Below are 12632 nucleotides of genomic sequence, written 5' to 3' on the forward strand. Positions count from 1 at the left end.
TTCTTCAAAGTCCTAAAATATTAGGCTGAGGAACCTTAGAAAATTTCTATCCTAACCCTGTGTTTCAGGTTAGGGAATTGACATCAGAAGGTGTTAATCAGCCAAGTTCTCATTCTAGAAGAGTTGGGATTAGAACCAAGCTCGTCTCTACCGAGCTTGATGTTTGGCTGTCTATCCCCCAATTTTATCAAATGTGTTACATGGGCTGTTAATTGAAGTTTAATATGCTAATATGCTATCTGGCTCCAGTGGACCCTTTATTGAGTTCTTTTGCTTGTTTTCAAACCTTCTCTACCCTCCTTCAGCCCAGCCGAGCCCTGTTCCTGTCATTCCTAGCAGATCTCTGGTCCATAACTGCTAGATTGATTGGTCCTCAACTTCTATCCACTTCATAAACCACTAATTGTTAATCATGGCAATCGAAGACTAAATGAAACTTTTATTTTTTTCTAACGTGAATTCATCTATACATCCATTCAGTAAAACTTTCTTGAGTTGGCAATGATGGCTCAGTGGTGAATGAAAATGGATATGGTCTTTCTTCTCACAGAGCTTCTGGTCTACAAGAGATGACATACATTAACCAACTAATTATCTGATAAGAGCCTAATTACAGGAACTAAAGGAAGGAACATGTTTCCATTATAATCTACAGTAAATGAGTCTGACTTGAACTGTAGTCAGGGAGAGCTTCTCTAAGGAAATAATACTTAAACTGAGATCAGCAGGGGTGGATTAAGGAGTAATTTCAGTTCTAGGAAAACATCCCAAAGAAACTCACATATGTTCAAGAAGACTTAAAACAAGGGTGTTTATCATCGCATATCTAAAATAGGAAAAGTTGGAAGCATGGTAATATCCATAGTAGCCTGACAGACATACATGTTCATTCAGACAGCAGAACTGTATAAAACCTCAAATGACTGAGTGGGATTTATATCTGACACCATGATAAACCTCAAATCATATTGCTGAGTGAAGAAAATAAGTTATAAAATAATACATATGTGGTTCCAATTTTATGAGTTAAAAATACATAAAATAATACTGTATGAATATTAATATATGTAGTCAAAGTATAAAGACAAATGTGTGTGGATTTAGAATAGTGGTTAGTTCTAGGGAAGAATAGATGAAAAAGAAGTGAGGACTGGACTTTAAATTGTATTTTTAATATGGAAAATTATATCAGTTATATCCTTGTCATGGGTAATGAGTAACCATGATATTGTATTCTTTTAAATATATTTGAAACATCTTATTGTTTATTGTTTAAAAGAAGATGTTTCAGATGAGTCTGGAAAATCAGAATAGAGCTAAAGATGAGAAGCAAAAGATGGCTGGTTACAAAAGAATCTTTCCAGGAGCCAATCAGGGCAGGTGTCTGTGTTCTAATTCTGGAGTGTGCACAAAGGAATGTTACTTTTTAAATTTAAAATGTTCCTTTGAGGGATTCTGTTGGATTTTCTGCCAAAGTGGGAACATGGCTTTTGGATTTGGTAAACAAATGGTGTTTTGGGGTGATTTTAGGTTTTTTAGGATGCTCTCTCTGACCACTGAAGGCTGAGTACAAATAGCAGGTTGTAAATGTGGCTAGTCAAGTGACTGGTCCATCAGGTAAGAGAGACCAGGGCTCTGAATTCCTAATGAATTATTGATAAGGAGTGAAGATTTCCTGGGTTTAGTGTCTATGTCTTTAGCTCAGGAGCTCTTGCCCTGCAGGTGGATTTGTTGGGGTACTAAGTAACAGTAGCCATCGGGTGACAAAGAGACAGGCTTCGCCCTCGCAGGACTTCAGTTTATGGTGTAGAAATCTGTGATGTGGCACCAACGCCCCCCCTTCTCACAGTCTTCCTGGATCTCCCTCCCTGCCCCCCATCCCATGCACAGATCCTGCCTTCCATGGAGATTAACCATAGTTCTCATGAATAAATTGTTAGAAATGGAGGAAATTGGCAAAATCATCCCAATTATTTACAGCCTTTTAGAAGAAGTGTCCTGTGCTAAGTGCCAAGCAGATATTTCAAAACCAGTAACACTGGTCAACTGAATTTTCTTACCAATCAATATTGGTGAAGCTCCAGACGGTATCTGTTTTACTTAAATAAATCCTGATTTTATAATAGTTTCACATTGACAGAAAACTTGCAAAGATAGTACAGATAGTTCTCATTTATCCCTTACCCAGTTTTTCCCATTGTTAACATCGTAACATTACTATCTAGGCTGTATTTTTAAGACAATTTTTTAACAATTTCTGCCATGTTTGGAGATGTGGATATATTTTATTCACAGACTTGGTACAGACTGGATGTTTACTGACATGAAAGTATATGGCAGAATTGAATGATATTTCACTTATAAAGTAACCTGAAAATGAAACCTACTACCTTAGCAAAATAATGTGAAATGTTTTAAAATTACTACTGTGGGACCTGGTATATATAAGTGCTCAACAAATGTTTGTTGAAAAAAATGAATAAATGAGTTGAAATGCCATCTCTGTATATCCTATTGAGAACCTCAAGTTCTTAGAGCTTTTAGAAAAGATTAAATTACCCTCTATATAACCTGTTCTGCTATACCCAGAATTGGAATTCTTACTATTACTTGGTTTAAAGCATTACATTTTAAATGCATGAAATTTTGGCATTTCTTTCATCTCTCCACTTACTGTTTTAAACTACCAGTGGGTACCATTGAATGCCTATTTATTAAACCAGCCCTCTGCATCATGGTGAATACTAAGTATGCGCTTTGGAACTTTTGTTTGTTCATATCTGTTTTCTTTCTTTAAGACTGTAGCTATTCCTCAGTTATATAATTGGGAAATGCTAGATCCTATACTATCTTGCAAAAAAAAGTTTCATTTTTCTTGGTATTAAATATTGCATGGAAAATACTAAATATTGTCATTAAATATTGCATGAAAAAATCCACTTTGGTCGTGGCAAAAATACACTTTTGAAAAGTCTTTAATGTGAGTAAAGAGAAGAAACTGGAATTTTTTCATCAAGAAAAATAAAAATTATTCATTTGGAAGTTAGTCTGTTTAGCAATTAATCTTTATATGTTTTCAGAATTCAGCTTTGGAAATGATTTTGTCAAGACAACTTTCTCTTGATGTTCAAGAAAGCGTGAAAAACACTGAAGATGAGCAGAAAGTCAATGAGCTGCAAAATCAACCTTTAGAATTAGATGTTATGTTAAGAAATGAACAATTAAAAGAGATAGAGGTATGGAAACAAGAAAAACACTGACAACATGATTGCATCATTTATCTAGTGCAATACAATATATTTTAATTACCAAAAACTTGCTTGCACAGAATGAAAAGTCTTATTTAACCTTTGCCTGATGATCAGTTTGGTAACTGTATAATTATGTACTAATCAGTAAGTTGTATAAATCTTTCCATTTAAAAAGTGTAAGAGTTTAATGAACATTAGTCTTTCTCTTTCAAAAAGTTTCTAAAAACTTACTTACTCCATGATAAAATTTGGAGTTTCTGGCTTGTCATTATTCCTTTTTTTAGTCTTATCTATTTTTCTGCGTTTGACGAATTCCTTTTGTTTTTCCTAATTATCAACATTATCGGGTACTCCTCCTTAATTTTTATAGCTGTGTTGACATAACTGTGTTTATACATTTATGTACTTATAGCCATGGTAAGGCATCTAAAAATCCAGTACATGATCATGTTTTGAAAAATGATCCTTAGAATTTTAGCCAAGTTTATGTAATAGTAAACATGTATCTAAAAGAGGAAAAAGAGATGATGCATGTAAATAATAAAAGCAAGATCAACCTTCTTTAGACATTATAGAATCTTTGAACACAATAGCGTGACCAGATTCCTATTAGAAGTTAGACCAATGGTGAATGTTAGTTTAGATTTTAACATGACTCCAGTGTTGGGGGGGCGGGGCAGGGATCTTTTAAATGTCAGGACCTTAGTTTCTTTGGGTGCAAATGAAATATTTAAAAATCTTCTTGGAATGGAATGTATTACTGGAAGGAAAGAGCAAGGGGGAAACTAAATGAATTAATTAATCAGTGAATTAGTAAGTGTATATTTATTGATCTCCTCTACTTGTTTTCAGGAATTATGTACCCTGTTGGAAGGAAAGAAAGCAGCCATTGAACCTCTAGAACAAAGTGAATATCTCAACAAAACAGAAACAAGTGCCTTGGTCCTCCACGATGAAAGTTATTCAGTGCAGCACTTGGATAATCTACTTCAGGCACTTATTACTTTGAAGAAAAAGAAAGAAAGTCAGTACTGTCTCCTTAAGGATTTTCAGGGACATCTCATGGCAGCTGAATCCTCGATGAAAGCCTTGTTGACAGAAAAGGAAAGTCTAAAAGTGTAAGTATAAGATTTTAGGACGTGCGTTCTTTATTTCAACCATAGGCTTCACTTCTTTGGACAGGCCCAGGGTGTTAAGAGCTTATATTGTTAAAGCATATTATGATTTTAATACCACAATATAGAAATTAATTTCACATGGAAACCATTAAAAAATTCTTTAGTGGTTTTCTTATTTTAAAGAAACATTTATATATTCTGGGTATGTATATTAAATACAGCTTCTCCTTAAAAAAATAAAGTTTAGCCTGATGGTTATGCCTTCTTGATCAGTGTTGTTATTGTTGATAAGATGATAACAAAGGAGTTGGATATTGTCATTTTCCTTAGTCCTAACTTTGCATAAGTACTTTACAGATTATAGAGGACTTTTGCATACGTTGTTTCCTTTGCTCTTTACTCCTTTCCTGTGGTTCTGCATTTTTATGATACTCATTTTATAGATGAGCTTTCTCCATTGTCACACATTAATTGAGAGCCACAGTAAACAAGATTCTGATTTTTGTTTTAAGGAAAGAGTGTTCTTACAGACAATCTAGTCTTCTCTTTCATGAATTCAGAGCAGAATTAATTTCTTTTAATGATAGCTAACTTCATGTTGAGGTAGTAAATATTAATAAGCTTCACTTTTTCTTCTTTTGCTAGGGGACTCCTGGACAGTGCAACCTATATGGACAAAATTAAAAATTTTCTGGCATCAATAGAAAAAGAGAAAGATTCTTTAAGCAAGATGAAAATTGAATGGGAAAATTTATCAAACTGTCTGACTGACATGGATAAGAAGCTATTGGAAAGCCAGATCAAGCTACTTGAACATGGTTGGGAGCAAGTGGAACAACTGGTTCAGAAGAAGTATTCTCAACAATCAGTGGGGCACGATGAGTTTATGTTTCTCATGAGTAAAATTCAAGACCTTGAAACTTTCCTGCAACAGCAGCAGCAGCAGCAGCATCTGCAGTTAAGGCTAAAGTCTCCAGAAGCCCAGGAAGGGAATCTAAGCATGGTTGCTTTGGCCACTGAACTCCATACTATAAAGCATAGGTTTTCTATGCTCAAGGGGCGAGCTGAACTTCAGATGAAGAGAATTTGGGGAGAAAAAGAAAGGAAGATTTTAGAAGATGCAATAAGTAATTTGCAGAAGCAGTTGGAAGCACTGGAACCATTAAACATGGAGGTGGAAAATCAGATCAGAAAATGTGAAACCAGATACAAAATAAAAGAGGCTATCTTATGGGTCAAGAATCTGTTAGGTGAACTCACTCCTCCCGTTTCCCTTCTCCCAGATGATGTTCTTTCACAGATCAGAAAATGCAAGGTGGTGCACGATGGCATTCTAGATAAGCAGCAGGTTGTGGAGTCCTTGGTTGAAGAGGTCAAAGATAATATTCCTAACCTCACAGCATATGAGAGCAATGATTTAAATAACCTTCTTCAGGACTTACAGAATCAATACCAAATGCTGGTTTTAAAATCAACCCAAAGATCACAGCAATTAGAACTTAAATTGGAAGAAAGAAGCAAATTTGTTGCCATAATAGGGAAGGTTCAACTTTCACTTCAAGGAAATGAAACACTGATAATCCCCAAGACAGAAACAGCCTCCACAGAAGCTGAACTAGAACAACTGTATGTTGCTTTGACCACTTCTCAGAAGGAATTGCAGGAAATTAAGAGTGTAATCTCGACACATCTTCAGGAACAAACAAGCCTCTCTAAGGATCTAAGTGTATTTGAAAGATTATTTCTAGATGATCGATTGAAAAATCTGAAGACTAGAGCCAACAGAACTCAAAGATTCATTCAAAATAAATGTAATGAAGTAGAACACAAGATAAATTTTTACAGAGAATTTCATGAAAAAATATCTGCACTTCAGAAGGAGTTTGACCATATACAGCACAATGAACTTCTACTGAATCCAGAAGTAAACCCAGATGTTAAAGAGGAGTTGTATCATCTTAAAAACCAAATCACTGGCATTCAATCTAGTATCCTACAAGTACTGAAACTCAAAGAAGTGTTTGACTGTTTAGAACTAAAGTGGGATTGGACCCAACTTGATCAAATACAAACCCAAGTACTTGAAAAAGAACGAGAACTTGAAGAAAAAATTAAGCAGTTGAATACATTTGTGGCAGAATACGACAAATATCAAGCATCACTAGCTAAACTGAAGGCTTTGGATTTACAAATTAAGAAAAGGGCTGAACCAGTACTAACAATGCCTAACACTCCACCAGAAAGCAGTCTGCTCAATGCTCAAATTTTGAATCAGAGAATTGGGAAAGCCATGAGCTTGTATCATGAGATTATCAAGAAATTAAGTGAAAATAAAGACTTTGATGACTTATTCAAAGAGAGAGAAATACAACAACTAAAGCTGCATGCAGAAGAAAATAATAAGTTGCGCCAGGTTCTCCAACAAAAAGTGGCCCTGCAATCCCAACTGAAAGAAATGGATGAAAAGGATTTTGAGGACAAACTAGAAAATTCTTTACATGTTTTAAATCAGATAAAATCTCAGTTACAACAGCCATTACTTATGAATTTGCAAATTGAATCTATTCAAAATGAAAAAGATAATTGTGAAGTGTTTCAGGAACAAGTTCAGGCAGAAATGGATAGCATTAAAGCTGTGACTGTTATTGAGAAGCAAAGTGAAGAAAATTCTTCTGAAGCTAGTGATGTGGAGGCAAAATTAAATGACATTGAAGATCTTTACATGCAGCTTAATGCAAGCATTGATTCCCGCACTGTAAGTTCTTTAATTAGGCAGTTAATGTATTTGTTTTAGTTTCATGTTTTTTAAAACATAAAAACCTGATTTAATGTTTTACTCTCGTTAGTATCTACATTTCTCAAGAAATAACAGGTTCTTATGGCTGATCCACGTTGATGTTTGATAGAAACCAACACAATGCTGTAAAGCAATTATCCTTCAATTAAAAATAAACGCATTTAAAAAGCAGAAGTTACAGGTTCTAAAAGAACATTCTACACAGGAGAATAGTCACTTTAAAGAACTTCAAAGGGCCAGTTTATAGCCCCAACTCATTCCACATCAAAATATAGTGCTCATAGTGGAAAAAGATGTTTGACACCGTTAGTTCTGTATGCCTGGTAGAGTATGTTGGGCTCAGAACCAAAACGATTGGGGGTTTTTTTTGTTTGTTTTTTAGAAATAGCAGAATGTAGTGGAATAAATATGGTGTAAAGAACACAAAACAATAACTCCACATTTCTTTAGCACTTACAGTGTCTAGGAAGTATGCTGAACACTTTAATCCTCACAGCAACTTTGTGAGGTGGCTGCTAATATTAGCCTCATTTTAAAACAAGGAAATTGAAGTGCAGAAACTACCATTTTCTCAAGGTCTTTCAGTAGTAACAGAACCAGGATTCATGTTGAGATCTGTCTGCTTTTAGAGAGTGGTCATCAAATTAAGGCTCGTTGGTCAATCTGCCTACAGCATCTGATTTTTTAAATAAAGTCTTATTGGAACACAGCCACAGCCATGCCCATTCACTTGATGATTGTTATGGCTGCCCACCTGCTACAACATCTGGGTTGAGTAGTTGTGACAGTCTGTATGTCCTGCAAAACCTGAAATATTTAGTATGACCCATTACAAGAAAAGTTTGCTGATGCCTGTTGAAGAGCGACTGCAACAAACTCCCTCCTTTCCTGTAGTAAAAGGGTAGATATCTTAGGCATCAGTTAAACACACTGTGCTTAATATAACTCCTTTCACTGTGTTTTCTGAATTGTCACACTGAATTTATAGAATGGGGAAGTTAACTCCTTTAATTCAAAGAGTTATTAGATAATGTATTTGAACTATTTTGCTAGGTATAAATGCTATAGAAATATAAAGTCATATGAACTTAAATTGGTACTTAATAAATTTCTCCGCTTGATTTTAATATGGTTCCTAGAAACACTATACATAAATCCTCAAACTGTTATGCTTAGAGATGGACTGGAAGGGACATTTCAAGTTCTTTATTTGAACTATTTGTTATTTCAGCAAGAAGACAGAGATCTGGAGACATTAAGTGATGTGCTCAAAACTAAAGTTAATGGCAGAGACATTAATTTAGAAATGCGGCAGATCTGGGGAGGCAGTCTTTCCAGTTTTTTGTGTTTTTTTTCCACAAATATTTCTTGAGGTTATATACATTAAATATATTCAGTTGTTTTATTTAATAGTCTAATACAAGAGTTCTAGACCATTTATATATATCATTAGAAATGATTCATGACATGTATTTATAAATTTAGATTTTTTCTTTATGAAACATTTAAAATTTAAATATGAAATAATTCTAGAAATAATTTTCTTTATGCAAAGAAAAACTTATTCATTTTAAAATATCGGTATAATATTATCAAATTAAAAGTGTGAGACGCTTGCTCTTGTATGACCCAGAGACGTATTATGAATGTATCCCAGACATTCAAAAATGACAGAAATCCCCCACATTTGGAAATTTCATCACAGCATTTAATCTCCCATTCACCAGAATGTCTTGAATGATGCTTATGAAAATATGACACGCTATAATGAAGCAGTCTCCAGGGCCACGGAGATCATCTCCAATCTGGAAGCCATCATTGCGTCGCAGAGAGTAGATCTTGATAATCCAGAAGAATCAGTAGAGGTGCCTCGCCGGAAACAAGAGGAACTGAAATCCACAATAGCAGGCATCCAGGACCTCACTGAGAATTTGGGGACTATATCCAGCCTGGAAGCTAAACGACAGCTTGAGCGCACTTTCCAGGACTTAGTTTCTAAGCACTCAGCCTTGAGGGAGGCAGCCAAAGGAAAGGAAGCTGAAGTAGAAAGGTAGGCACTTCTTTCTAAAGGTAAGGCTTTAAGAGCAAATATAGATTATAATTAACATGTACACGTTAGAAATAATTTGGAAAATAAAAATCACTGTCTAAGGAAACCTATAGCAAATATTCTGTTGCATTTTTTATTTTTTCTTAATATCAAGTGCTTAAAATGGAATGTTTATAGAAATCTGCATGTGGTGTAAAGAATAATGATAAACACCTTTGTACTGAAAGGTTCAAAGGTAAACATCATGACTTTTTAATTCCTTTGTGGACTCCTTCCCTCTCCTCTCAGAAATAACCATTATCCTGTCTTTATTGACCATGCCTTTGCTTTAAAAAATATTTTTACTATATATTTGTCTCCTGTTTTCATGTATGTGTTCTCTTCTGTGACTTCATTTTTTTTCACACTTATCATTATGATTCTGAAGTTCATTCATGTTTTGTCTGTAGTAAAATTCACTCACCCAGGTATTGGTAGATATTTGGATTGTGGCAGTTTTTTCTAGGAAGAACGTTTTTAAATTCACTTCCCTTGGGTGTATACTTAGGATGGTGATTACCAGGTCAAAAGTTATACACATCTTAAATTTTTAATTCTGAATGATTTTATCTATTTCTACTCAAGCCAGCAGCATATTAATATTCCAGTGGTCCTGTATCCTCATCAATTCTTAATTTTTGCCAGTCTGATGGTTGAGAAATGATATTTCATTGTGGTTTTAATTTGAATCTTTATTATTGCTAATGAACTTGAGCCTCTTCTGTGAATATTTCTCCATCAAAAGTTATGAGCAGTTTTAAGAAGAAGGAGCTTTCTACAAGAATTGTACCAGTTTACACCTTGTTGGCAGTGTTCAAGAATACAGTTTTCCAAAGTTTAAATGTTTGGGGAACAGTCTTAATCTACCTGTTAATATTTGCATTAAAAGTCTCATGCAGATCTGGTGACGGGGAAGTAGTCAATAAGTATTTGTTGAAATATACTGAGTAGCAAAAAGAGAATTCTGTTTTTTATTAGGGGTTCAGAATACATGGAAAGTTCAGAATTTATTGCACTAAATAAAGTATAATATTACTTTTTTCCCCCAACTGTGCCTCACTAGGTGTCTTGACAATTACAAATGCTATAGGAATATAAATGAGAAAATTTGCACTAACCTCAGCCAGATGGAGACCATTCTTGGGCAGTCCATGTGCCCCTTGCCAGTGTCTTACAAAGAAGCTTTGGAGCGCTTGGAACAGAGCAAGGTAACAGATACTCCAACTCTTCAGTAAGACTGTGTGCAAAAATTGGCAGGAAGAGCAAGTGGAGGCATCGGAGGATATGGCTCTGTTATGACCCACAGAAATCTTTAACCTAATTCATACACTCAAGAAAATTCCTAAACCAAAACCCATGGGGAAAATGAAGCATTGGTTCTGAGAGAGTTAATCAGTTGAGTTCACAGGACAGTCCTCTGCCCAGTATCATACTGTCCTTATTAATCATTCTTTTGAAAGCTTTGCCTTGCTTGTTACTTTGTTGGAGATCACTGGGTCTATGACAGAGCATTTAATGCAACTATCTTAAGTACTAAATTCTGGTTACTTTTTATACTTTATTACTGAGCAATTTTAGTTTTGCAGTTTTTATCTGTTGCAGTATTGTGTTATAAGCATTTGGATGAGAATATTTTAAATCATCTGTGCTTATCATCTACCACAAAACAAACAAACACAAAGCCAAAAAACCTGAACTAATGTGTAAGTGGCTGATGCAGTAAGTGTACAAATTATTAATACCTATCTAGTAAAATATGGGCCAAAGCTATGGTCTTTCCAGTAGCCATCTGTGGATGTGCGAGTTGGACCATAAGGAAGGCTGAGCACTGAAGAATTGATGCTTTCAAATTGTGGTGCTGGAGAAGACTCTTGAAATTCACTTGTACAGCAAAGTGATCAAACCAGTCCAACCCTGAATACTCATTGGAAGGACTAATGCTAAAGCTGAAGCTCCAATACTTTGGCCATCTGATGGGAAGAGCTGACTTGCTGGAAAAAGGCCCTGATCCTGGGAAAGACTGAAGGCAAAAGGAGAAGAGGGCTGTAGAGGATGAGATGGTGGAATAGCATCACCAACTTAAGAACATGAACTTGGGCAAACTCCAGGAGATAGTGAAGGACAGGGAGGCCAGGCGTGCTGAAGTCCACGGGGTTGCAAAGAGTCGGACATGACTTAATGTGAACAACAACAAAATATGGGACTTACATTAAAATTTTTAAAAAATGAACTTCTAGGAATATTTACCTTGGAAGACACATGTTTACTTGGAAAATGTGATTTAAGGGTCATTATTTGTCCCCATAATCCTAAATTCATGTGCTGTATAACAATACATTGACACTTCTCATCTGTCTCAAATTGACTTTCAAAAGGAATAAAAATGGATCACATCTTACTTATGGATGATTTTAAAACGTTAATTGTTCAAGATTGAAATAGTTTATAACTTTCAGAATAGTTCTGAATTCAGAAAAATTCTATTCATCTTTTTCTTTTCTCTCTTAAGGCCTTTGTGTCAAATCTTATATCAACCAAGGGAGAACTGATTAAACAACGACAGGTCGTCAGACACTTGAGAGCCACGTGCACGGACAGTGACAGCCTCTATTTGCTCAGAAGCACATCGGCTCTTTGGGAGAGATGGATAAATTTGCTGGAAGCTGCTAAAGAGTGGGAGATGTGGTGTGAAGAACTGAAGCAGGAGTGGAAATTTGTCCATGAAGAAGTAAGTGCTTATGAGCAACAATCACAACATACAGTTTACTAACATGTGTCATTTAAATTGCTTTATTATTTTCATTTTTTAAAATTGTAAAACAAGTCCTTGATCTGTACCACTTGCTTACATCACATATATGGAACCATGTCCATGGTTTATAGCGATCAGGTCCTAGCAAAATAATCTCCAAGATATGATTCAAGAATGATTCAAGTTCTTTCATGATAGTGGCATTTTTTCAGTGTCAGATAACTTAGAAATAAGTGATGAGTTGCCCATATGATCTTTAAAATGTTTATTGTGCATATAATTTCAGTTCAGTTGCTCACTCACGTCCAACTCTTTGCAACCCCATGAACCACAGCACGCCAGGCCTCTCTGTCCATCACCAACTCCCGGAGTCCACCCAAACCCATGTCCATTGAGTCAGTGATGCCATCCAACCATCTCATCCTCTGTCATCCCCTTCTCCTCTTGCCCTCAATCTTTCCCAGCATTGGGGTCTTTTCAAATGAGTCAACTCTTCACATCAGGTGGCCAAAGTATTAGAGTTTCAGCTTCAACATCAGTCCTTCCAATGAACACCCAGGACTGATCTCCTTTAGGATGAACTGGTTGGATCTTCTTGCAGTCCAAGGGACTCTCAAGGGTCTTC

The 12632-nt window shown here is 35.6% G+C and overlaps 1 protein-coding gene across 8 annotated transcripts in view; it reads left to right on the plus strand.

Moving 5' to 3' along the window:
* The window catches only part of SYNE2 (spectrin repeat containing nuclear envelope protein 2), a 323976-nt gene that overhangs the window by 164253 nt on the left and 147091 nt on the right, over positions 1-12632 (plus strand). For all 8 annotated transcript variants that reach the window (XM_060418145.1, XM_042252596.1, XM_015097110.3 and 5 more), the window contains 6 exons: positions 3081-3236; positions 4104-4369; positions 5015-7124; positions 8894-9216; positions 10319-10463; positions 11765-11983. In XM_060418145.1, coding sequence (XP_060274128.1) covers positions 3081-3236; positions 4104-4369; positions 5015-7124; positions 8894-9216; positions 10319-10463; positions 11765-11983 — 3219 coding nt within the window. The remainder of the gene's footprint in view (positions 1-3080; positions 3237-4103; positions 4370-5014; positions 7125-8893; positions 9217-10318; positions 10464-11764; positions 11984-12632) is intronic.

This window comes from Ovis aries, chromosome 7 (assembly GCF_016772045.2).
Source record: "Ovis aries strain OAR_USU_Benz2616 breed Rambouillet chromosome 7, ARS-UI_Ramb_v3.0, whole genome shotgun sequence".
Lineage (NCBI taxonomy): Eukaryota > Metazoa > Chordata > Mammalia > Artiodactyla > Bovidae > Ovis > Ovis aries.